Source organism: Aplidium turbinatum, chromosome 13, assembly GCF_918807975.1.
Source record: "Aplidium turbinatum chromosome 13, kaAplTurb1.1, whole genome shotgun sequence".
NCBI classification, from domain to species: domain Eukaryota; kingdom Metazoa; phylum Chordata; class Ascidiacea; order Aplousobranchia; family Polyclinidae; genus Aplidium; species Aplidium turbinatum.
In genome coordinates, this window is record NC_137484.1 from 19,980,756 (window position 1) to 20,007,979 (window position 27,224).

Here is a 27,224-nt window from a genome sequence, read left to right on the forward strand (position 1 = left end):
ATGCAATTTTCAGTTTTTTGTGGTGCTAACCGCCAAAAACGCCAAAAGTTCAAATTTTTTTGCTGATTTTGCATTGTCATATCATATTATTGTTTAAAAAAGAGTCCTATGCAAAATCTGAATACCTTCATTTTTACTGCCTACCCCCACATTATCGTGATTGTAAGCCGCGGGAAATTTTTTCTCTAAAAAACAGATTCCCGGGAAGCTAAACATTTTTTCCAGCCCTGGTAGAAAACAAGAGAAATTAAATAATATACCACTGTCTGGCACCAGTGGCGTAGCCAAGGGAGGGGGGTTCGGGGGTTTCAACCTTTCAAATTGAATTTACCGATGTTAATACATTGTTTACAAGAAAAGTTTTAGCCTATGATGTAATTTATCGTCAAACTGTGCAAGGATGCAAGCCATCTGCAACTGCTGAGATCGCTTGTTCGATCTAGATTAACATCTAAACAGCTATTTGTTATACAAAACTTGAATATATCAGAAATAGCCTAAAGTAACTTCATTGTCTCAAAGCTTTTTGTTTGACACTCATCAAGATGTATGACCTCTATGACGTTACATTTTCTAAACTTTGGGTTGACTTCAGAGCTTAAAAGTTAGTGACTTACCGGAATAAGATCGTTTTTTGAATCAACCAAGGAGAAAATTGATAAATAATAAAACTGTAATAATCTCGCATAAAAAGCAATCAACCTATGTCTCTAAAACAAAGTTTGCCTAATTTTAAACGAAACTGCATTAAAAGAGCGAGTTTTGCCATACCAAACATTCAAATATCTCAGTCTGGGATTAGCAACAAGAAAACAGAGACTTAGCTTTATTTCCGAAAAATGCCGAAGAAAACATGATCTTATCCTTTTGCTATGCCACCGGACAGCACCATTTTACAGAAATATTCATACCCACAATTTTGTTGAAAATGCTCTCAGAATGCACCAAACTGAAAGTAATTTTTCAAAATTTTCTGGGGGAGGCCCCCCAGACCCCCCGCCGCTAAGTGTCGCCTTCGGCGAACACGCCATCGGGCTTCGCCCGCCGGCTGTCAACACCTCTCCTTTCAAAATTTTTGACTATGCTACTGTCTTGCACTGTCAATATTTTGCCCCCCCAATGTTGAAGGTCTGGCGGCGCCACTGGTGTACGCCTTCCGACATAGGGGAGATGTGGGACCAATGATACAAGGGGACCAATACAACACAGCTCGTTTTTGATCCCTACTAAAAATTAACTTTTTTTTTGGTAATTATTGGAACGAGATTACATAAACCTTCTTTGCCACGAGGTTTGAAAGTTAGGTTGTTGCAAATGCAGAAATGAGACACAAAAGTATGTTTTTGGCAGGCAAAAGTAAAATGTAGTACTTCTGGAAAACTTTCAATATTATGTTCAAGTGTTTATTATAGCAAATGCTAAGTTTTTCATGTACTAGGTAGGAAGGTATTTTACAAGATTGGTAGGCTTTATGAGAAATAATAAGTCGAGTTTTGTGAAACCATCGTTTAATTCAAAGTTTTTGAGATGGGGGAGCTTTGAGACACTGTTAATTGAGACCATGTCTCAAAGGTCCCTGTCTGAATTTGAAAGTATTTTTTGCAGAAAATGCCTATGTTGAAGCCATCCGAAGGCTTAAAAAGGAATTTTTCAAATGAAGCTTCAAATAATGCTTTGCATGACATTGTTTAATATAACTTATCTGTGAGAAAAGCTGCCAAAAAACATAAATTTGATCATACCACTCTTGGCAGATTCTTGAAGGATGGATGAAAAATGAGCCATTTTCTGAAGTGTTGTCACACTTCATTAAATTTATGAATTTCTCCAAATCAATCTAGGTATTTCTGGAAACGTAGCCTACAATGTGAGAATTCTGTAACTTCTGATGAGCATCACCAAACAGGAGAAACTGAGCCTTGTACCTCAGCTTCCTTACAAAAAAATGATTCGATTTTGTTATCTTCAATACGGCCATATCCAAAAGCAGTTGCAAAGGGAAGAAAGAGAAAATCACGAAAACGTAAATCAGTTGTGAAAATCTTCAGAATCTAACACAAGCAGTGTTGTGGAAGTTCATCTAGAAACTGACGTTGAGAGTGTTTGCACCGATACCAGTGATGTTTCATGTGAAGAAAATGCATTGCAAAACATAATTCCTGATTGTCTTTCTACTGGAACCTATGTAGTGGCCAAAGTTCATGCAAATGCAGATGTTAAATTTAAACATTTTATCGGCCAGCTTGCACATGGACCTGATCAAGATAATGACTATGAAATGGAGTTTTTAAAACTAAATTGAGAAAACATCGGACAAAATGAAGGACTGTTTTGTGTTCCCAGGAAATGAAAATGTGGCTTATGTGTCTCATTGTGATATTGTATGTCTTCTGCCAGACCCAACCTCGGTTGCCAAAACGAAACGCTTGTCTGGTGTTTTGAAATTTGCAATAAACTTGTCACAATATCACATTGCTGTCTGTGACGACCCCTCCCCAGCCAACTGTTACTGTTTAAACAATTTTGTATTGAATCAGCTTGTTCTTTCTTCCATCTGTCCATGTTCGTTCTAGAAACTTCTTGTTCTTTGCTTTTACACGAAATGCAATCTTTCTTCAGAAAAAGTACAGTTTTCGTGTAAGTAGTAAACCTGTCTCATTGGTCCCATTGGTGTGTTGCAAAGGTCCCACCCAGGTGGGACCAATGATACAAAAAAGTGAACTTTTAAAAAGTGAAATAATTTTTTAATCTGTGGTCCAATCCAAAGCCTTAGCTATGCATAAATACAGTAAGAAGATGTGCTTCCCTCAAACGCTTAAGTAGCCCTGTACTGCGAAAATCACGCGCGACAACGGAAAAAATACCCATTTTGTTTCATTGGTCCCACATCTCCCCTACACCTGACCCACGCTGCAGCTGACGGCAATGTCTGTTTCCAGTTGTCTACTCTACTTATGACTTAAATTTGGTACTACCCATTACTCGAAATCGATCACTGGGTAGAGGCAATTATCGTAAAGTTTCTTGCCCAGAGAAACAACAGCAAGTGCGGGTGGCTGGAGTCGAACATGCAGGCTCTCGACTGCGAGCCCAACGCGCTAACCACTCGGCCACTGCTGCCTGATTAATTGCCGGGGAGATTTCTGAGGTGGGATGTTGAGTTTTGCATGAAGCAAGTGGTTAGGATCCCCCGCCCGGCGAGCCAGGTGTATAAGGGCTCCCTTTCGGCGAAGCTCAGCAGGTTGGATGCCTGCGAGGATTGGTAAATACTCTGTTGGAGTTGGGCGCAGGCATCCAGTTACAGTTCGCAATGCGTCGTTGATTGGGCTGTCGATGAGACGGGTGTGGGCACTGCGGCACCAGGCAGGGGCGCAGTATTCAGCAGTGGAGTGGACCAACGCCAGGGTTGCAGTGCGCAAGGTGTCAGCACCTGCACCCCAAGTTGTGCCTGCCAAACGTCTCAGCAGGGCGACGCGAGATGTCAGCTTTTTGCGTAGTGACTGTAAATGGTGACGGTATGTGAGTGACCTGTCAAGTGTAACCCCAAGGTATGTAGGTTCTGGGCAGGGCGGCAAAATTTTGCCGTTAACGGTCACTTTCAGGTCACGTTTTGCCTCCCTGTTGTTGAGATGGAAGGCTGCCGTCACAGTTTTACTTTCGCTGAGCTTCAGTTTCCATTGGTGAAGGTATCCAGATATGGTCGTCATGTCTTGGCTCAACGTCATTTCTAATGATTGCCAGTCTTTCGCAGAGTGCAAGATGGCCAAGTCATCAGCATATGCATATTTGTCAGATGTTGTTGATGGTAGGTCATGCATATAGACATTGAAAAGGAGGGGAGCCAAGACTGATCCCTGTGGGACACCGTTTTTGAGTCGCCGCAGTCTACTTGGCTTTCCGCTTCCGGTGGTAAGCGTAAAACTCCTGTTGTGGATGAGTTCCATGATCATTTTGACCATGTGCCTGTCAGGGAGTAGGCGGAGTAGTTTGTAGACTAGGCCACGGTGCCAAACAGTGTCATAGGCTGCTGTTAGGTCGATAAAGACAGCCCCCGCTTTCTTTTTTGCCGAGAAACTCTCCTCAATATCCTGAGTTAGTAGTGTGACTTGGTCTACAGTTGACCTCCCGTGTCGGAATCCAGCTTGTTCTTTGGGAAGCAGTGGGTCAATTATTGGTTCGACACGAGCGTAGATCAGTCTCTCAAGGATCTTGAAAGGGATGCAGAGCAAAGAGATGGGGCGATAGCTCTTTGCATCGTCTAGTGGTTTGTTTGGCTTAGGGATCGCGACGACCAGAGATCTTCTCCATACTTTAGGAATCTTGAGGCGGCGCAGGCAGGACGACAGGAAATCGCATAACCAGGACTTTAGAACATAACCAGCGTGCATGATAAGCTCTGGACATATCCTATCTGGACCAGGGGCCTTTATACCAGGTTTTAGGTGCTTGAGGGCAGCATTAAATTCGCTCCGTGAGAAGGAGCTAGAAATGCTCTCCTGGTCGGGTGTGTTGATCTTCCATAGCTTTTTCACTTTTTTGGTAACAAACCGATCGGAGGTACGATCACACGGCTTATATATCCCATTTTTTATTACCTGCGATGCGATCTTATTAGCAGGAATGGGACATTGTCGGGGTGATTGTCTTGATCGTCCCGTAAGGTTATTGAGTGTGCTCCACGCTGTACGGCTTGAGTGCGAGAGATCGATAGATTGGATAGTCTCTGTCCAGCGTTCTTTTCTTTTTGCATCGAGTCTTTCCAGAAGAGCCTTGGCGGCTGAGGGTGTTGTTTGACCATCTGAAGAGCTAACAAAAGATTGGTAGAGGCGCTCGCACTCTGCATCCCAGCATGGAGTGTAGTTACTTCTACGACCTCGAGGGATGGCTTGTTTGGCACATGTTAAGATGGTGTTGCAAAAGTCCTGGTAGGCCTCGTCCACATTGTGACAGTTAGGTGGAGGTAACTCATTTGTGAACTTGTTGGTAAGGAGGCTAAAGCGATTCCAGTCGGCTTTACGGAAGTTCCACCGCTTGACTGGTTCACTCGGAATTGGTGTCTTGAGCGGTATTGCGGTAATGAGAGAAGGTCGGTGTTGGGACCGAGGGAACTTCTGTAGCACACGTCTGTCCGGAAGCTGATTGTCGTTGCCAGTGCTAGCAAAGGCCATGTCTGGGTTTGTTCCAGTGCCCCATCGCCCGGATGTAAAGCTGGCTTCATCTTTGGGGTTGTACAGTGGGGCATAGTTGTTATTTGATGCCCAGTTAGCCAGACATGCACCAGAAGGGCTGGTGATGCGGTATCCCCAGTCGACGTGCTGGCAATTAAAATCGCCAGCATAGAGGCAGGGGTGGGGGTACACTGGGATGGCCGTCGGAGTGAATGGCGAGGGAGGTGGCTTGTAGATGTTTACGATTTTGTAGCCGTTGACGTCCACACTTAGCCATTCAATCTCTGAGTCTGAAGGGGATTGTTCAACCAGTCTCCAGTTCAGCTTCTCGTGGACAAATGTGGCTAAGCCGTGTGTCCTGCTTAGGATTGACCCAGCTAGTGAGTAATTTGGGATCACTGCGGCAGTGGGTCTCCTGGAAGATGATGATAAGGGCCTTTTGTCGTTGAGCTATTCTTTGTACGACGTCGATTTTAGCAGTCGTAAGGCCTTCAACGTTAAGCTGTAGGATGTTGGGACTTCTGGCTTCTTTCTTCGAACTCTGGGGCCGAGGGTTTATCCTTTTACCACCCCAGAGACGCCCTGATGTGTCTCTGTTTGTTGTCATTAGCCTGTTTTAAATCCCATTGTAGCCTATAATACAGTTACTGTAAGTAGGCTACTTGAGACTTCAAACTAGCCACCGCTTGGCTATTGTCTTCCGAAGGTATCACATTTTTATGGAGTCAACTACACTTTGTTTTATATCTGCTCATCACTTCGAAAACATAAGCATCCGATTAAAGGCGATGACGATAGGCTAGTCCGTGACCTGGATTAGTTGTGCCATTCTAATGAGCCTTGCCAAATGGGCGAAACACGTGGCTGTCGCTGTCAACTCTTGCTACTGTCGGCTACAGAAAGATGTAGGCTATTTTGGCTGTCTGCTTTATGTTGTCATCAAGTGGAAGTAAAGAAAGCTGAAAATTTCAACAAATTCAAAACTCACTTGAAAACTATTTTAGCGGCAGTGACTGAAAGTAGCCTCATTTTATCACTATCGATCGTGCAGTGTATGGAGAGCAGTAGGCTTACTTAGAATGCGTTGCTCAAGCGCACACTCCGAGAGTCGAACCAGCGTAACTTCATCTTGAAGATTCTTCGTTCACGCGATAACCATCTGGGCGGACTATGGTTATTATCATAGGCGTAGGGAAAGTTAGTTTTGGGGATGCAAAAAAAATCTTGCCCAAATATAAGTTAATTAAATGCGCCCAAGAATTTTTTTGCGACAAAGTATAGACCACCTGATTAAAAATTCTACACTGCTCCCAGTAGTTTGGTAGCCTACCAGGGAGTTAAACATTTAAAGCATTCCCTATAAACATTGGTCGTGAAAAACACGTGAAAAGCACGTGAAATTCTGAGGAAACTCGTGTAATACACGTATATTTCTCGTGTTTTTACGAGCCAATGTTTATGGGGTTACGTTTGATATTGGAGCACATTGGATTGGGATATACTTTTTATAAAATTTGTAAACATCTGGATATTTTCTGCTCAATTTTTTCAAGCTCTCAACAAACTACACATTTATTTCCAAAAACTCCCCATTGGGCTTGATATTTGAAATTTTTGTATTGTTTAATGGCTTTATTTAAATGCGTTATCCTCTATTTTTCTTAGTTTTTAGGTAGGCTAAATCAAGTTTTGTAAACACGTAGCCTATTTGTGTTGTGATACAGCAATTAAGTTATAGGCTAGCCAAGAAACTACCTGCGACAAAATAAAAAAATTGAGTAGCCTAGCTAGCATCAAAATTTGTAATTTTTTATGCTTATCTTTGTTGTGTATAAGTTCAGTACAGGTGCTTAAAGCTAAACTGTAGGCTATTGTTGACCCAGGCTCACTACTAGCTTGAATAACCGGTCTGTTATTCATTGAGAGCTAGCCTGTTTTTTGTTTTTTTTATTAGGCAACAATTTCCACTGTTTGGACATTTCCCAGGTTATAGCGTAAGCAACTTTAATGTTACGTTGAAATGTTTTTAAAACAATGTTTTCTTTCATTTTGACGAAAAATCGTTTTATCTTGTTTGATTTCGAGATCTCAGCATTTTGGTTTTGTTATGTGTCACGGTTTTTTTCTTTCTCTTACCAGGAAAGAGACTTGGAAAGGATTAATGACGTAGTTTAATAGGATATCACCGAAAAGCAGTCTATTAAATGATCGGATAGTTCTACCAGTGAAATGATAATGAAAATTCTTGAAGGACTTTAACGTGGTTCAACACTTCCAACAAATATCAAAGTAACAGTGAACAGCAATATATTCCAACGCTTGTAACTCTTAGTTTAATCGACTTTAACGCGGTTCACTCATAGCTTCTCATGTAATTCTAATTTCGATCACAATTTATATCAGCACCAACTCTCATCTACTCGTAGCCTATTCAATTACTTCAACTCTCAATCAGCAATAATCTCTGCATCTATTACCAACTGCTTCAACAACAATCTCTCATAATAAATACGCAAATTACACCACTATTAATAGCAGGTTGTTTGGTCTAGTAACTTCGAGAAGGTTACGTAATGTTACATCGTAAGAACTCATTGTTCTGTCAAGTTGCAGTACACGTAAACAAGCAAGTTAAAGAAGCTTCCAGATTTTCACGTTGGGTAGAATGTTCTAGAAATACGTCACATAATAAAGATTATGCAATCAAACGTTACTACAGGACAGTAACCGATAAAAACACATCGCTCAAGAATTCCACAATCAAAACAGCATGTTCGGTCAAGATACAAAGCAGCCTGTCTCGAGACCTTGCACATTGATTATGACATTATGCGATGAAAAGAAATATGAAATGTCAATGCATGAAAATACTAACTTAGATTACAAGGTAAAATGCGTCAAGACAGAAATGCGTAGGATTGCGTAAAATGTGTTTGGTTTAAGATAAACTGACTGGTAGGCACTTTAACATGCAGATATCCAGTCCAACCACGAACCAATCAGATGCTACGTTGTCTATCCAATTGTGACCATTCCAGCATTCAGCCAGAGAATTGATTATTATTACTTTGAACTTGTTTGAGAATTACAGAAGAAAAAAGAGTTATAGCAGGGGTAGGAGTCAAACCCCCGTCAATGAAATAACTACCACCGCCCCTAAGCCTCTGCGCCAAGTCAACCGATGGCAAAGCGATGATTTAATTTAGCTAGAATTTGAGTTTTTCCTTTGTTCTTTCTAAACGCAACCTTGATGACGTCATGAACAGCGTAGCTTCTGATTGGTTAATGGTTCGTGGTTGGTTCGTGGTTTATTAGAAATCTGCTTGTTAAAGTGTCTACCAAACTGACTGCTTTCACTCAGGAGTGTTTCAAACAAGACAAGACCGATTTTAAAATTTTGTTTTGATAAATAAATAGTAATTAATGGCAGGGTTTGTAGAGATTTTTATCATCTTTAACCCACCTTTTTCTGTCCCAAAGTAAAAAAAAGCACTGCAACGATTATTTTGCATTCATTTTTGCTACAAAATGCAATCTCAACGTAACTCAACTGAAAAACGTCTTCGTAATCCACAGAAAACACCGGTCAAATTCTGAGGATTGCATTCACGATTTACATTGCATATTTGCATTAACCGTATTAAGACTGGGGCTGGCATAATGTGCCCGCGCCAATTTCAAACAATTGTATTTTAATGGGCATACGTGCTAATAAGCTGAAATTTCTTGACTTTTCCTAAATATTACTTGGCTAAACGTATTTAAAGTTTCGTGGCTGTACCTGATTCGGTTTGGAAGATATTCTACTGTTTTTATCATGTACCTTGAAATATTTCATTGATTTGCTCCTGGAGTGAGAGCAGATTGCGCTTGGTTGGTTTCTTTTATAAAAAGAGTGACAGATCATCGATCGTTTATTCAAAGGCACCAAGCCGCCAAGCGGAGTCGCCTAATGACCTTATCGCGCGTGTAATTGGATTAGTTGTAAAAACACTGCATGATAACAATTACAGATTGCGTCTGGCATAAATTGCATACAGTTACTTCTGTCTGTGACTGAAACAAAACCATTTATATTACGCAACGGATATATTCTTCTTGGAATAACCTACTTCAAAGTTTGGTTGCTTTGTCTATCAGTTTTTCGTCTTTAGATGTCCCTCTAATGTGAAATTGGCAAAATGAAGCAGATATCGACAAAAAAAACAACAATATGTTGATGGAATGTATTTTGAAAATGAATTCGCATATGTATATGAAAGAATTTCGAACTAGATAAGTTGTCTAATACAAGTCAAATCATAGTCAAATCCATCACTTTACAAATTGGGCAATAGTAATATAGTATATCTCTATCCTCGTACAAGCCTGATGGCAGCAAGTGCCATGCTTTCATCGATTCAATGTCATCAGCTGTTGAATCGATTTAATAATCGACAAGTCTGCGTTGAGAAAATGCTTGTAGGACACGACAGCCTGTAAGATTCTCACATCGAATCAACGTTAGACGAGTTTGATTTATCGTAAAATTGGCTACCTCCAATGATTGCACAAGTAGACATCGCTTATTGTTATGTTTCAAAAGATGAGTAGGCCTACTGTTAGAACAGTACATTGCTGTTTTAGCTTTGACTTATCATCATCATGGTTGAACCAATGTAAAATGACGTAACTCGTCGGTATAGAATGCGAAAAGTTTGTAACTTTATATTTTCGCACTACGTTTTTGTGTTGCATCTGTTTCTGCAGAAACGTGGTAAATAAACAATTCCTGATTTCGTTAATTGGATTCTTCTAAACATCGGCAAACCGGTGCAATTTATACCCAGCTTGAAAACTCGGTAAGTTTGGCATGTGTTCTACGTTGCTAGACGTTGAACCAACATAAATATGACAGATTGTACGAGCTGTGTATCAGCGTGTAAATTGAGTAACAGCGTGATTTGTTTCGTTTTTCACTCTGAAGCGCATATACACTATACAGTGTATAGCTAATGGAGCCTTTTTATTTGAAGCAACGTTGTAATAATGTAACAGTGGCGCATTTTTTTTTTGAAGCCTCAAAGAAGTTCACCCTCAGCCGCAACGGTTACGGTGCACAAACTACGCATAAGGATAAGCTGGTTTACACTGGCGCGTGAGAACAACCAGCAAAATTAATTTAGTCGGGTGTTGTGATGCCAAATAAAAGATTTCACAGCACGGGTGGCCGCTACGCATCATTGTAAACCGACTCTATTAGCTTGTATCATGCCACTAACAAACATACAAAACAAACCACGGTTTTTGTTCAATGATTTTGATGTAACGTAGATGTTCAATCGATATATCTCGCTCGTTGTAATACGGTATTGAATAGAATCAACGTATTCTGCTTTCATTTGCATTTGATCGTGTTTTCAAGTTTTCAAAACCCGCTATTGTTACGCAGATCCAACGTCAAACGACGTAAAATCGACGTAAAAACGTTGCTGCGATTGAAACAAACAGAAATATAATCGTTTTCATGTGCTTGTTCTCCGTTGGCAAATCGGCCATTTTTATGTCGATTCAACGACTAAAGACGTTGAGTCGACGTACAAATGGTCAATTTTTCTCTCTAGGTTGGTTGACGTATTTCGACAGCTCTTCTTCCTATTTGTTCTTACATTTTGTTGGTTATACTCAGGCAAGAAGTAAACGATAATGGCATAATTTATTAACCCATCATTCAGTTCTACGAATGATATTTGTAGTTGTAAAAAAACAAAGATAAAAATGTTTGCTTTGAAATTACTTCGATTTTCGAAACTTAGGTGCCCATTCAACGTTGCAAATCAACAAAATAGTAAATAAAGCACAGTACGCCATAACTTTAGCCTTGTATTTAAGATGTAGGCTACACGCATAGCCTACTATTTCAGCCATCATCACGCATAATCAAACGTGCTAATACTTGTTTACAACAAGGTAGTCCAGTAAATACAAACAAAATAACTTTTACATGTGAGTCCTCACTAAAATATTATTGAAGCAGAAACGCTATTTACTGTACAATACGCGTATTGCAAGGAGAAACACTTAGTCACATGATGATACTTTATAATGTAATTAACTGCATTGAATCCACGTTTGTTGACGGTTATTTACATTCACCGGTGCTTTCCAGCTAGAACATCGCCCATTTTACGCCCAATCGATGTAAATGTGAATTATTTCCAGCTTGGTGCCACGCATGCGGAAAGAATATTAGAGACTTGTCGAGAGATCAAATTTCGCTATTTCGTGTATCGTATATACACGATATGTGTATCGTATAAACGACATTGATGATATCGTATAAGTCGATTTTTGATGTTTTTTTTCCACAATCTATACATTAATACACAATTTATACGGCACTGCCGATGCTGTATTTATACGGCACTGCCGATGCTGTATAAATTGTGGAAAAAATTCGGCAACCATTTTTATTCAGTAATTTTCTAGCCGACAAAACTGCGCTGTTATTTCGTCGATTTAACGATTAGCGACAGCTATTAGGTGTAAAAACATGAAGATCGGCTGACGGATATCATCAGTAACTAAGCATTGCGCATTGTCAAGCTGTAAGCAAATACAATTTATTATTCAAGTTCAATGGGACTTGTTTCTAGGTGGCTGGTAATGCTCAACATTGCCAGATTTCAACGTCCTCAGTTGTCGAATTTACGTAAATATAACCAATTTTGTCGGCGGACATATTCTTCCTGGAATAACGTACTTCAAAGTTTGGTTGCTGTGTCTATATCAGTTTTTCGTCTTTAGATGTACCTCTAATGTGAAATTGGGGAAATGAAGCAAATATCGACAGAAATCTGCCTTCATCTCAAGCAACAGTTGTTTCCGATCTTCGCATCTTTCCAAACAAACTGAAGTCAAATACACAATTTTTACGTCTAAAGCACTGTGATCAAACGTTGAGTCGATATAATAATGTCGCACTTTTGCCGGCTGGATAATTACAGAGTAAATAGATTCTCGGCAGTTGATGAGCCGTTACGGTTGGCGTATTTGTAAAACCTACTGTTGGACGGCACCATAAGGCGAGATTGACCAATCAGTCAGCAGCAAGCGATTCACACTTCTCCTAGGAGGAGAAAATATCTCCTTAGGAGAATGAAGTTTCTCTAACCAATCGGAAGGCAGCAGTGAAAAGTTGTCGGCGCGAAAAGCAGTGGTTGAAAACTGTTCTCTGTTGAATGCGTCCTGAACAGAAAGTGCAACAGCTTTTGAGGGTTTTTTGCATGAAACATGTCATTTGGCTATACAATCAGTTACATTGTATGACATCTTTATTATGGGCGTACGTACTTTCTTTCTTACTATTCTTTATTATGGCATCTTTACTACTGGCGTACGTACTGAAATAGTTAATGCAACATAACACATCTAATTGTTAAGTATTTGTTACATTGTTGCATAATTGGTACGTAATGATAGTGCAATAATTTCCCGATCTAATAGAAAACAGGGTGCACAATTCATAAAAAGTCAACAAATGAAGTGAAGATTAGTGATGGCGAAGTAACCTACTGTTCAAGACCAAACTGCGGCTTGTGAGATCCATAGCAACGTCGGTATTTTTTAGAAAATGTTAACATTCAGCAACATTTAGAAATGCTTCGCGACCCACCATTTGGGAAGCACTGTTTTAGATGACCTTCAGTAAGTAGCTACTAGGAGGCTATAGGCTACTTTCAAGCCTTAAATGGATTTGAAATTCGCACGTAGGCTGTAAGCCAGTGATTCTCAACGTGGTCCAGGTGGTCCACCTGGAATTTCTGTTGGTCCACAGAGAGTTCTATAAATCCTTGATAAAAACGTTCTTTAAAATTGTATCTTTTACTACAGTAAATTATGCAAGGACTGCATAGTGCATACAGGTGAAAGAAAGTTATGTAGCATGTACGATTGTATGTCAGCGTGACGTAATAATCATGTTTACTTCGTGATTTTTGATCAATTTTTCTGAAAGTGCTAGATAAGCAAAAGCTCAGCAGTTTTTGAACTTATTTTACTACTTAACGAGTAGGCTATTGAACTGTTCAAGGCATCAGTGAAGTGCTGACAGGCCTAATCAATACATCAAATGTTGCCGCAATTGTTGTCGGTGCACGAAGATTCATGGTACAAAGTTTCTTCAGGGAGAGTGGAGCTATTCGCTGTTCCAATGAATGTCAATTAAATTATCTTCAACGTCACATGTTACATTTTTTCAGACGCTAAATGAAGAACTGCATTTTGCAGTGTTTTCAAAGCAACCAAATGTTAGAAGCTCCTGTTGCTAAGAAGGCAAAACTGAGACATTACCATGACAGCACCAGACACATACTTGTGCATGATGTTTTGTTATAATTACATTTGAAAATAAAATTATGTGTATTCAAGTAGGCTAGTTAAGGTTGAGTGTGCAAACTAAGAGGGTTTGCTTATAATTAGTTCATCACGTATTACTTTATTAAAGAACTAAGGTTGAACACGCCCTTGAGTTTTTTTACCTATGTGCATTGTGCAATACAGTTTTGACTAATGGCGTTCATGAGGCGTCAACATAACAAAGTGGTGGATTGGATAATTTTTTTTAAATATGGTCCATGGGCTAAAAAAGGTTGAGAGTCACTGCTGTAAGCTACATTGGATAAGTTGACAAACATTGCACTTGCAGCATTAGGCGTAGGCCTCCGCCCATTCTGGAAACTTGTAAGGAAAGCTACTTTTACGTTTCGGCAGCAAACAACACTTCAAACTTACTGCAAAAGTCAGGACTAACATGGGTATTGACAGTTGATGGGCAGGCAAATAATAGGCCTAATTTTAAGGTAAGCACTTTAATAGCAAAGTTTCAGTAATTGTCAAGAAAACCTGGAGCCAATCAGAAGCTACGTTGTCTGTGACGTAAGAACGTAAAAAACGACAAAATTTCAGTACCCTGTCGAGAGGTATGCAAATACAGACATGAGACATATTGTCTACTATCAACGGTGAAACTGCGCATGATATTGTGGTTGCAGACTGTTTTTAACTAATGTAGGATGTTAGTTACAGTTAGTTTGATCTACAAATTTCTGAGGCTTAGGTTAGCATGACTACAAGGAGTTAAAAGAAGATGTGAGTTTTCAAATTACTAAGGATTTGATTAGTTTATAGTTTGAAGTAGTGGTCTTTAAAGTTCATAAGTTTCAATGTACCAAGTATATAGGCTACAGCAGCTTAATAATTGAAGGGTTTAATTACTAAATATTTGTGGAAGCTTTAAGCTGAAGTAGGCTTGAAATTAGTACCGTAATTGGCAGATGCTACTTAGCCAGCATCATTTCCAAAAACATTGATTGATCGACTTTAGAATTCAGTTGACAGTTATTTAAAAAAAGTCTATAAAGTTGTTTTATTTAGTGATACAACAAAACGGTGATAGGTTTCAATCTGTGATACTCAAAATAGCCACTCCCAAAAATAATTTATAAACAAAGAGCATAATTATTAGCAAGACAAATTTGAGTACCGGTAAGTATGTAGGTTCAGTAATTTAAAGCAACAATGTCACAAAGGTTAAGTCCTGAGATTTAACTTAAAACTAGTTAGGCTGAAGGAAGATACAGCAGAATCAGATACCGTAACTTGTTCCATATTTGGAGAACCTGGTTTGTGACATATAATCTTTTGCAGTGGCGTAGCCAAGGGGGGGGGTTTTGGGGGTTACAACCCCCCCCTTTGGCACTCGTGTGACGTCACGATATTGAGAATGATGCTTTCAATCTAAAAAAAAATTGCCTAATTTTAAACAAAATTGCATTAAACGAGCGAGTTTTGCCAATACCAAACATTCAAACATCTCAGCCAGGAATTAGCAACAAGAAAACACAGAGACTTAGCTTTTTTTTCCGAAAAATGCCGAAGAAAACATGATCTTATCCTTTTGCTATGCTACCGGACAGCACCATTTTACAGGAATATTCGTACCCACATTTTTGTTGAAAATGCTCTCAGAATGCACCAAATTCAAAGTAATTTTTCAAAATTTTCTGGGGGAGGCCCCCCAGACCCCCCGCCGTTGGGTGGTCAAAACCCCCCCCTTTCAAAATTCCTGGCTACGCTACTGATCTTTTGGTTATGTTATTGACTGGAAATTTGAATCAAACTGGATACAGGAATTTTACACAGGTGGGTTAAATAGGTTATGCTGTCTTTACACTTTATAATTAGGCTGTGGCTATATTTACACTATATAGTGTATCTGCACATTACATTATATAGTGTATCTATAAAGTGCTCTGCTTGTGCAAGATATAAATGTACAACATAGCTTCTGATTGGCTCCAGGTTTTTTCGACAGTGTACTGAGATTTTGTTGTTAAAGTGCTTACCGTGTCTTGGCATTTGAGACAGCGCCTCAAGTGGTGGTAGAGTACTTTTGCATGTGTGAGATTACAAATGTACATAAAATCCAAGACTGTGTACCAGAGGAATATGCCCAGTTGTTTGAGTTAGCTGATCGTGGAGGTTTGTCTGCTTCTACAGATGCTCGACTGCACTACATTATTTTCTATATGTTTGTGTAGAGATCCTACCCCAATCAAGGAACTTCAAACATCCTCCGAAACCAGGCAACAATGAGCGACGTGGCAGTCGTGACACCCCCCTTTCAAGGGTTAATATGCTTGCCCATGGCAGCAGGGGACCTGGAGCCACGAGCTTGTATTGTGATAAGCCGAAGAGTGCACTGTAGCACTGTGAAAAGCATAAACAATTCTAAAAGCAAACATTGAAGTAGGATTCCTGTTGTATTTTGTTATGCGTTTTTGATTTGTACAATAAACATTGATTTGTACAAGAAAATACAGCACTTCTATATTTCAGATATGTCACATTTAGCATGTTACTCATGGGCCACTCACGATATAGAAAACAATTTATATGCATAATACAAACAAAGCATGTTCATAAATACAGTATATATATATATTTTAGAATGCAGCAATAGGGTACAGAAAGGTTTTTTATTATATTGTTTTAAAAAATCATTAAAATGTTGTCACAATGTTTGGAGTCTCTTCAAGATAGGAGTGAACAAGAACTTGCAATATGTTTTCATAAGGTATGTTGAACTAAATTCAAATGTGCCATTTGCAGCTTACTCATTAACAATTCTCCACAACAGCATTATCAGTTAGCCGGGTTATTATGATTATTCTTGTATTTTTTGTTTTTTAATATGGACTTATTGGTCTGATGCAAATAAATAGTAATAATAATTATTATCAATATGGTATGAAATTTGGAAATCTAGCCAATGAAATATTTAACTGCTTCAGGGTTAGCCTTCGTGTTGAAACAGTTAGCTTTCAAAAGCATAATATGCAATCATATATACACCTTTATGATGGTGCTACTTTAGAAGTGCATTAATTCAATAACTCCGTAGCTATATTTACATTTTGAGGTACCGGTAATGAACGTTCTTCCTTGGCTGCCATTTTTTGCATACTATATATAGCCTATATAGCAATTGAACGTGACTTATTTTACACATATGCATTACGTACATTACTGGTATGCTGGCACTTAATGAAAATGGTGCATTACTGAATTCATTTGTATTTTACAGTTGAATGAAGATTTGGAAGGTGAAATTCGCCTATGACAGGGGAATTCTCTTCAAAAAGTGGGGTATTACAGTACTGTATTACACCGACATATTGCGCAATGAAATCAACAACCTTAATCTGCCTGATGCATATCGTGAGTCGTGACTATTGTGAAGAAAGCTTATTGCCGGACTTGGACTGTGCAGGGTATACAGCAATCCATTAACTGGAAACTCTCTACGAAGGCGCTTTTGAAGAACTTTTCTAGACCCTTGCTATGTTGACATGTATTGTTTTCGCTGTAATGGTCAGAAAAAAAAAATGAACTTATAAAAAAAGTGCTGGAGATGCGAATGAGGAGGTTATATTTTTTGCCACTACAAGACTTCTTACATGGTAGAAACAAAACAGCTAAACAATCGCATAAGCCGAAGAGTGCACTGTAGCACTGTGAAAAGTATAAACAATTCTAAAAGCAAACATTGAAGTAGGATTCCTGTTGTATTTTGTTATGCGTTTTTGATTTGTACAATAAACATCATAGCATACTTTCATCGTATGCTTTTCAAGCCGATTTCATAGCACATTACTTTGAAGAATAAAATAGGCTTTCTATTAACACCGTAACTTAAATAAAGCGCAGTATGCCGGAGTAGTTAGTCTAATGTTCACTCTCGACATTAGATCCCTTCACTGCAGAGTACTTCACCATATCTAAAGTTTTGGCGGTAGTGCTAAACATTCGAACTGTAGGCGCGGTATCCCGAGACTACAAAGAAGGGGACTTCTGACTCAAAAACGGCATGGGCCTTATGAAGGATACCACTCAAACGAAAATCAACAAAACATAACATCTAAACGTCTCTGTGTTTCATGTAACAACTTTTAAGTGTACTCAGCACAACATTGAGTACGCTGTGGCTATATTTACACTATATAGTGTAATAATTACCTCAATAATGTTGCCAGATAAGGAATTCTGGTCTAATTTGAGAAAAGTTTAAAGCTGTTGAAAACAAAAACATGAATTTTGTAAATTTTTTTAGTCCTGGGCAAAAATGAAAACGCTAATCTTATTCCTAACTCTTACCTTAACCCTTCCTTACTTTAATCCTAACTCTTGAAACACCTGATTGTAACCACGGCATTAAGTGTGGAAAAATAGCCACTTCCAATTGAGTATTATATATGGTGAGGAAAAATATGCAAACACTGATAAAATGTAACTTTAGTATTATAAACATTTCACTATAACATTTAAAATCATAAGGCTACATGGAATCGCCAATACTATAAGACCGTATATATTCATTTTTTTGGAAAATTAAACAAACATAATGAATACTGCTGCAACGCCAACATTGTTAGGCCTATGTGTTTCCGGTGGCTCCAGGTCCCCTGCTGCCATGGGCAAGCATATTAACCCTTGAAAGGGGGGTGTCACGACTGCCACGTCGCTCATTGTTGCCTGGTTTCGGAGGATGTTTGAAGTTCCTTGATTGGGGTAGGATCTCTACACAAACATATAGAAAATAATGTAGTGCAGTCGAGCATCTGTAGGAGCAGACAAACCTCCACGATCAGCTAACTCAAACAACTGGGCATATTCCTCTGGTACACAGTCTTGGATTTTATGTACATTTATAATCTCACACATGCAAAAGTACTCTACCACCACTTGAGGCGCTGTCTCAAATGCCAAGACACGGTAAGCACTTTAACAACAAAATCTCAGTACACTGTCGAGAAAACCTGGAGCCAATCAGAAGCTATGTTGTACATTTATATCTTGCACAAGCAGAGCACTTTATAGAAACACTATATAGTGTAATGTGCAGATACACTATATAGTGTAAATATAGCCACAGCCTAATTATAAAGTGTAAAGACAGCATAACCTATTTAACCCACCTGTGTAAAATTCCTGTATCCAGTCTGTTAATAGGAACGAGACAAACAACATCCTTATAACTGCCATGTGCAGACTGGGACTGAGATCATGACATTCTGCTCTTTTGGTTGCCTTGCTGAGATGTTTAGACATACTCTTAGCCATGTGCCAAATATCATACTGCGATATCTGTGATATCTGCGGATATTCCTCTTTCATGATTTTGGTTATCTGAGGATGTCTGTCAGTTGCCAAGGTAGTGATGTCTATATTTGATTCTACAAATACACAAGAAGGAACTCATACAATGGTAAATTTTTACATACAAGTGCATAGGCTATACCCTTTTGTTGTCCAAAGCAATAAATAAATTACATTTTAAATTATATAAATTAAAAAAAAAAAATTGTAAAGTTCAAACATTCCCCAATGGAGATTTTTGAAGTGACCACTCAATGGATATCAAACGTACCAACTTTTTTTGGTTGTTGTTGTTGTGTGGCTGTGGCCTAAATACTGTTTATAACTGTGTAGAGGGTGGAGGCTGCTAGGAAAACATTTCCCAGTGGGGTTTGATTCAAATTTCCAGTCAATAACATAACCAAAAGATTATATGTCACAAACCAGGTTCTCCAAATATGGAACAAGTTACGGTATCTGATTCTGCTGTATCTTCCTTCAGCCTAACTAGTTTTAAGTTAAATCTCAGGACTTAACCTTTGTGACATTGTTGCTTTAAATTACTGAACCTACATACTTACCGGTACTCAAATTTGTCTTGCTAATAATTATGCTCTTTGTTTATAAATTATTTTTGGGAGTGGCTATTTTGAGTATCACAGATTGAAACCTATCACCGTTTTGTTGTATCACTAAATAAAACAACTTTATAGACTTTTTTTTAAATAACTGTCAACTGAATTAGTCGATCAATCAATGTTTTTGGAAATGATGCTGGCTAAGTAGCATCTGCCAATTACGGTACTAATTTCAAGCCTACTTCAGCTTAAAGCTTCCACAAATATTTAGTAATTAAACCCTTCAATTATTAAGCTGCTGTAGCCTATATACTTGGTACATTGAAACTTATGAACTTTAAAGACCACTACTTCAAACTATAAACTAATCAAATCCTTAGTAATTTGAAAACTCACATCTTCTTTTAACTCCTTGTAGTCATGCTAACCTAAGCCTCAGAAATTTGTAGATCAAACTAACTGTAACTAACATCCTACATTAGTTAAAAACAGTCTGCAACCACAATATCATGCACAGTTTCACCGTTGATAGTAGACAATATGTCTCATGTCTGTATTTGCATACCTCTCGACAGGGTACTGAAATTTTGTCGTTTTTTACGTTCTTACGTCACAGACAACGTAGCTTCTGATTGGCTCCAGGTTTTCTTGACAATTACTGAAACTTTGCTATTAAAGTGCTTACCTAATTTTAAGTGTTTCACAATTCATCCACGGTTGCCAGGTATTCTTCAAATTCTCAGATATATTGCAATAAGATTTAGCTCAATACTTGCACGTTCAAATTAGGCCAGGATTTCCAAAATTATGATCCATCAATAACAAAAAAGTAGCATTGTTTCAAACAAAAACCATGCCAATCGAAGCAAAATTTGTTGTTTTGGATTTGTTTCAAAGTATATTCTTCGTGCACCTGGCAACTTACTTCAGACTCAAACATCACTCTTTCTCGGAGAAATTTTCTCCTCCTGGGAGAAGTGTGAATCGCTTGCTGCTTTCTGATTGGTCAATTTTGCTTATGGTGCCGTCTAACAGTAGGTTTTACAAATACGCTTACGGTTGTTAGTGTGAGAGACAGAACGCAAAGTGTGACGCAAGATTACAGTGACGTGATAATCTCAAGCAGAGCAAGCCTGTTTCTTTATTATAATTTACATCTAACTTTGGCGATTTGACTGCTGTCCAATAAATCCATTACATCTATAGATATACACATGATTCGAAGACAAGTTTGAATTTGTTGGATAGTCAGATAAATTTTCTTTCACTTGGTAAAATATCTAAGTGACAGCATGCGTATCAAAGGCGTAACAATCGTTCAAAAACCGCGGGCACTTTATGCCCCCCCCAACTCCAGGAATACCTTGAGAGCCCAGTCTTAATACGGTTAACCAACAATTTTTTAACAAAAAAACGTGCGCTAATGGTCGTCAAGCTTTCTCGATCATCTTGTAGCCATAATCATCACCACAATGACAAGTGTAGGCTACGTTTAGTGACCTGACATAGGCCCACTTTTGCAATAACGTAGCCAAGAATTTTGAAAGGGGGGTTTTTGATGATCGGCGAGCGAAGCCCGACGGCGTGTTTGACAAAGGCGACACCCAGCGGTGGGGGGCCTGGGGGCCTCCCCCAGAGAATTTTGAAAAATTACTTTGAATTTGGTGCATTCTGAGAGCATTTTCAACAAAATTGTGGGTATAAATATTCTTGTAAAATGATGCTGTTCGGTGGCATGGCAAAAGGATAAGATCATGTTTTCTTGGGCATTTTTTGGTGATAGAGCTAAGTCTCTATGTTTTCTTGTTGCTTAATTCCTGGCTGAGATATTTGAATGTTTGGTATTGGCAAAACTCGCTCTTTTAATGCAGTTTTGTTTAAAATTAGGCAAACTTTGTTTTAGAAACATAAAGACCGAAAGCATCATTATCAATATCGTGACGTCACACGCGTGCCGAAAGGGGATTGTTACCTCCAAAACCCCCCCTTGGCTACGCCACTGCACTTTTTTTTTTAGCCGTGAGCTAAATGTTGATTATGATTATAATGGTCTCATCCCCTGAGTTTTACATGTCAACATTTGAAAAGTTTGATATGTTTTTGTAAAAATGGTTTGGTTGCAATACAAACCATATTTTTTATATGGTGGGTAAATGTCAAAAAAGCTATAAAACTTCTCGTACATTTTCCGGTTTTAATTCGGCATTGAACGTTACAACTTCTGCAGGAAAAGATTTTTTTAAATCCCATCACTTTTTTTGAAAAGATTAATATTTAGTTATACAATTTGAAAACACATAAAAGTCAATGAACTTTAGGTTGCCAGAAAAATAAATATTTTTTCAACTTGGAGAAATTAAATTTAAATGTCGTTACTTACAAAAAAATGTAATAAAGAAACTTTCAGTAAAAAAGCGGCAATAAAACTCAGCCAAATGTCATAAAAACACAGGTGTTTTAAAATTTGAAGAATTTTTTCTTAATTGCAACCAGAAATTGCACTGCAATGAAAATGGGCTTGTGAAATGAGAATGCATTTGGAGATTTTGAACCTAACTAGGATTCGCATTTAATTGCGCCTGGCAATACTGGTTACATCTCAGTCAAGCGAGAGCCGGGAGTACATGTACGTTATTTTCTGCATATCTGCAATGCTATGATTTTCGACTCCACAGTTTTTCTACTACTTCCACTTCAAAGCAAAATATATAAATAGCTATCGTACTGTACTTTGGCACAAAAGTAACTTGTTTTGTATTTTGAAGAGTTGAATTTGTCTTGTAATTTGTTGTACCCATAGTTTTTCCTTAATTAAATTAGCGTGTGCTTTGTTGACGGTTGCATTGTAGTTGTAATTTAAAGCAGCCATGAGTGAATTTGTTCATTCTCCTGCCACAAGACGTGATGGACAGTCCTCAAGACGTACTGGACAAATTTTACAATGTAAGAAAACAAAATTTATTCAATTTGACATTGTGTGGTGAAGCCTATTGGGCGGACTTGTAGATTTTAAGCCACCCATAATTTTATGAGAAATGCAGGAGAGACGTTGCCAACCATCGGGTGTGGGCGGCTTAAAGCCTACAAGTGCCACCTATTGTTGTCATATCGTAAATTTGTTTCAGATGTCTTCTTTGTTTAAACTTTTTTTTCTTTGCCACTCCAAGGGTCATGTGGCTCTGCCTTTTACCACCTCTTGGCAGTAACAGTGACACAGGCTAAATATTTGGACACTGGATATCCACTGTATTGATTGGTTGGGCACATGATAAATGGTGTGGTCTGCAGCATGTTCCTTTTTGCTGCACCCACAGTTGATGCCATTCCCCATTTTTGCATGTTAGCATAGTCTGATGCCAGTACACCCGCAGGCTGGTTGAGCCAGTCAGTGTATTTAAGCGCATCCAAATAATTCTGAAAGCAGGTTGCATAATAGTCACTTGTATAGTACATTTCTTCAATGTGGTAGCCTAGCTACATTAGTCATTTTAAAATCATTTTTATATTATTAGCTATGAAGTTGCTTGATCAAGCTGTTGGTTCTAGGGACAATTCTTTTTCTCAAACATATGGTTTTGCATCACCAAATACAGGTAATATTGATATGGGACTTAGTTTTTCACCTGTTTTTTTTTAAAGGTTGATATGTTAAAAATGTATTTGTAGCACAATTGTGCTTTGTATGTTGTAGGTTTTTGCCACTTTGCTATGGGATACATATTTTTTTTATAGTCTCTCCCACAGAGTTAGATGACTTAAACGCTACAATCTACCAATTAGGTTATCATCAAGTCTATTTAATGTTTGGCTTACTTTTATGTTTTTTCAAAAGCTATTACAATGTATATAATTCCTTATCCACATGTTGCTAAGCCCCTATTATTTGACACATTTGATAAACAGTCGTTTTTATATTAGTTTACCATTGTAGAGATTAGTCAAGGGATAGTAGATTACAATATGGTTATTTATTTACATTAAAAATGACAAATTTGATACATGTATAATTGTATATTGTATAATTGTATATTTTCAGATATGACACCAGGCTCAAGAAACATTTCAAACTACTTAAACAAAAGCCAGCATGGATCACGATATTTAAATAACAGTCAATCCATGGTCAGTCAATTCATTTTGGTGACTTGTTTAAAGAATATGTGTATATATATGATATTTTTGAAAACACTGTCTTATTAAACAACTTCATTTTATTGTGTAGAGTCAGAGATGGGCTTGATCTTGAAGATCACTTTTTTTTGGTGATCTTCATCTTGATCTAAGATCACTTTTTTTGTGTGATCTTGATCTTGAAGAACAATAAGATCAAGATCACTTTAAAATTGAATTTTACTTCCTAGGTAGAGGCATTTTTTTAGAACTCGTACTGTACAAAGTAGTTAGAGGCAACTACTAGCATTATGCCACTGTTAATATGATATGTGCCCAACAAAAGATGATTTAAAGTCTCCATCTAATCTGGTCAGTATTGCCATTTCAAAATTGAAAAAGTTTTCTTTGTTGGTCATAATAAAGAAGGCAACTTCCGTGTACTTTATGTTGACACATAATAAAAAATGATTTAACTTTGTTCACAATTTCCATGTGTGAACTTTAAAGAAATGTTTGCTTTCTTTGACTCAATTTTAGATGTTTCAAAAGTCTAGAATGGCGGTGTTAAAAAATCTGGATTCTAGCCGACTTTGGTCATCTAAAGTGGTTTATTGCAGCAAATCAACCAGACCAAGACTTGTTTAGGGTCTGAGTATGGAGCAGTTTGTCGGACCGCAAACCTCTGAACTTTTTTGATAGCAGACAACAGCATCAAAGTTGCCAGATGGGTAAATGAGGCAATAAACATTGACATAATACAGTGAAAGTTAAAACTACTTAGTAACACGAATAAAAACTCCCACATGAACCAGACAAAAATTTGGTAAAAAATAATGCAGTCCAAAGTTTATTTTTATTTATTTATTATAAATAAAAAGTATAAAACTAATTGCAAATTTTGCGACTTTTTCAGTACTGCTGTAATTAACCTCGGCCTTGGGTGTGACGTTGCGATTCTACGCAAACTACGTCAGCAATTGATAGGCCTAATAGCAACAGTCACTAACTTGTTACATGTTACAATTCTTAGGCCAGCGATCGAGTAGTTAAAAGTAAAAGTTAGCAATACCAACTATATACCTTTGTCCTTTATCCAGGTTGCTTATAGTAATTATTTTTTGCAACATCATTGATCGAAAACTTCATTTTTTTTCAAGTACCGGTACACAAAAAGTGATCTTAAAAGTGATCTTGATCTTCAAGATCACATAGTTTGGTGATCTTGATCTTCAAGATCACCAATACTGGTGATCTTGCCCATCTCTGTGTACAGTATATACACATACACTGTTTCATTCATAGCTTTAGATCCACAAGTAACTTATGCTAATATTATTTTGCATTGTAAATTTGCTAAACATGTTTTTGGGGATTCGCCATAGGTAATTAGGTATGGTACCGCCAGAGATGGGCAAGATCACCAGTATTGGTGATCTTGAAGATCAAGATCACCAAGAATAGGTGATCTTGAAGATCAAGATCACCAAACTATGTGATCTTGAAGATCAAGATCGTGATCTTGAAGATCAAGATCACTTTCAAGATCACTTTTTGTGTAGCCTACTTGAAAAAAAAATCAAGTTTTTGATCAATGATGTTGCATAAAATAATTACTATAAGCAACCTGGGTAAAGGTATATAGTTGGTATTGCTAACTTTTACTTTTAACTACTCGATCGCTGGCCTAAGAATTGTAATAAGTTAGTGACTGTTGCTATTTAGGCCTATCAATTGTTGACGTAGTTTGCGTATAATCGCAACGTCACACCCAAGGCCGAGGTTACACACACTAGTACTGAAAAAGTCGCCAAATTAGTGTTATGCTTTTTATTTATAATAAATAAATAAAAACAACTCTGAACTGCATCATTTTTTACCAAATTATTGTCTGGTTCATGTGGGAGTTTTATTCGTGTTACTAAGTAGTTTTAACTTTCACTGTATTATGTCAATGTTTATTGCACCATTGACCCATCTGGCAACCTTGATACTGTTGTGTGTAATCAAAAAAGTTCATCAGAGGTTTTCGGTCAGACAAACCGCTCCATACTCAGACCCTAAACATTGTAAACAAGTCTTGGTCTGGTTGATTTTCTGCAATAAACCACTTTACATGACCAAAGTCGGCTAGAGTCCAGATTTTTTAACACCGCCATTCTAGACTTTTGAAACATCTAAAATTGAGCCAAAGAAAGCAAACATTTCTTTAAAATTCACACATGGAAATTGTGAACAAAGTTAAATCATTTTTATTATAAGTCAACATAAAGTAGGCTACACGGAAGTTGACTTCTTTATTATGACCAACACAGAAAACTTTTTTCTATTTGAAATGGCAACACTGACCAGATTAGATGGACTTTAAATCGTCTTTTGTTGGACACATATCGTATTAACAGTGGCTTAATGTTAGTAGTTGCCACTAATTACTTTGTACAGTACGAGTTCTAAAAAAATATCTCTTTCCAGCAAGTAAACTTCAATTTTAAAGTGATCTTGATCTTATTGTTCTTCAAGATCAAGATCACACAAAAAAAGTGATCTTAGATCAAGATGAAGATCACCAAAAAAAAAGTGATCTTCAAGATCAAGATCACGCCCATCTCTGGGTACCGCAATGAGTTGTTCATGCAGTTAACAAATACCAAGTTAGTTAGGTGTTGGATTTTTTTATGTTGATGACTGTGGGTAGTAGATAATACATATAGCTTGAAGCGACAGTATTTATACACTGGTTTCATTCTAAAACTGATTAAGTATAATTATAGTGTAAAGAGTAAGTATAAAATATAATTTATTCTTTCGTTTTTAATGTCACATAACTAACAAGGCAAATAAAAGAAAGATTGTTTTTCATCATTTTGGTGAGTAGTTTCGCATCATTTAGTTTATTATCACTTGTGTGCTTGACATTTTTTGCAGATGTCAGAGGGTACTACCATGTTAAATCAAACTGATTTTGCCACAACAATGCATTTGCTACAACCAACCACCCCTGCTAAGTTTGCAGCTGCTGAGCCTAACTCATTGAACTATGCCAATATTGAAAATCCTGGGATGGCTAGTAAGCGAATACTAACAATTTTGTTTAAAAAGTGAACATTAGCCTGTTAAGTGCGTACATGATTCTCATGGATATTCATTGAATCAGGCGTGTTTGACAATAAATTACACACTTGACTGATTAATGTTTTGCAGAAAAATTGAAAAAAAATGAAAAGTGTAGCCTATAATACAATGTACATTTTAAAACTATTGTAATGATTTGTCATGGAATTGTATATTTGAAAATTTTTGTTTATGTCTAAATGACTTAAAGATATCAACTTTTATATCTGTAAGTTTGTTTAATCTGAAGTTTATCTGATTGTTACTGCCCAAAGTATATTTAAGTTACCGGTACCATATCTTGCTGAGCATTTTTTTTTTGATATTGAAGATAGAGATTTTACAAATAACAACTCAATCACAACTGCATTAATGCCTTGTACTGCTTATAGTAACAGCTGGAACATTTGGAGATTTTAAAGACTGCCTTCTCCAACACAACTCTTCAAGTGAAGTTTTCCAGTTGCTTGATGCATATGAAGAAGTTTGCTCAGACTATGAACGTCTTCTCACCAAAGTTATGCCTCAAGTGATTTCTGATACACAGTGAGATCGCTTTTATTTGTAAAGTTAGCTACAG

General features: G+C 37.7%; 1 protein-coding gene across 1 annotated transcript in view; it reads left to right on the forward strand.

The window, feature by feature from the left end:
• Positions 1-22,195: 22,195 nt before the first annotated feature.
• LOC145782185 (nuclear pore complex protein Nup107-like) overlaps positions 22,196-27,224 on the forward strand; it is a 41,528-nt gene continuing 36,499 nt past the window's right edge. Inside the window, exons 1-5 of the mRNA XM_082593953.1 lie at positions 22,196-22,366; positions 22,936-23,016; positions 23,460-23,545; positions 26,459-26,600; positions 27,037-27,190. Coding sequence (XP_082450079.1) covers positions 22,291-22,366; positions 22,936-23,016; positions 23,460-23,545; positions 26,459-26,600; positions 27,037-27,190 — 539 coding nt within the window. The 5' untranslated portion in view covers positions 22,196-22,290. The remainder of the gene's footprint in view (positions 22,367-22,935; positions 23,017-23,459; positions 23,546-26,458; positions 26,601-27,036; positions 27,191-27,224) is intronic.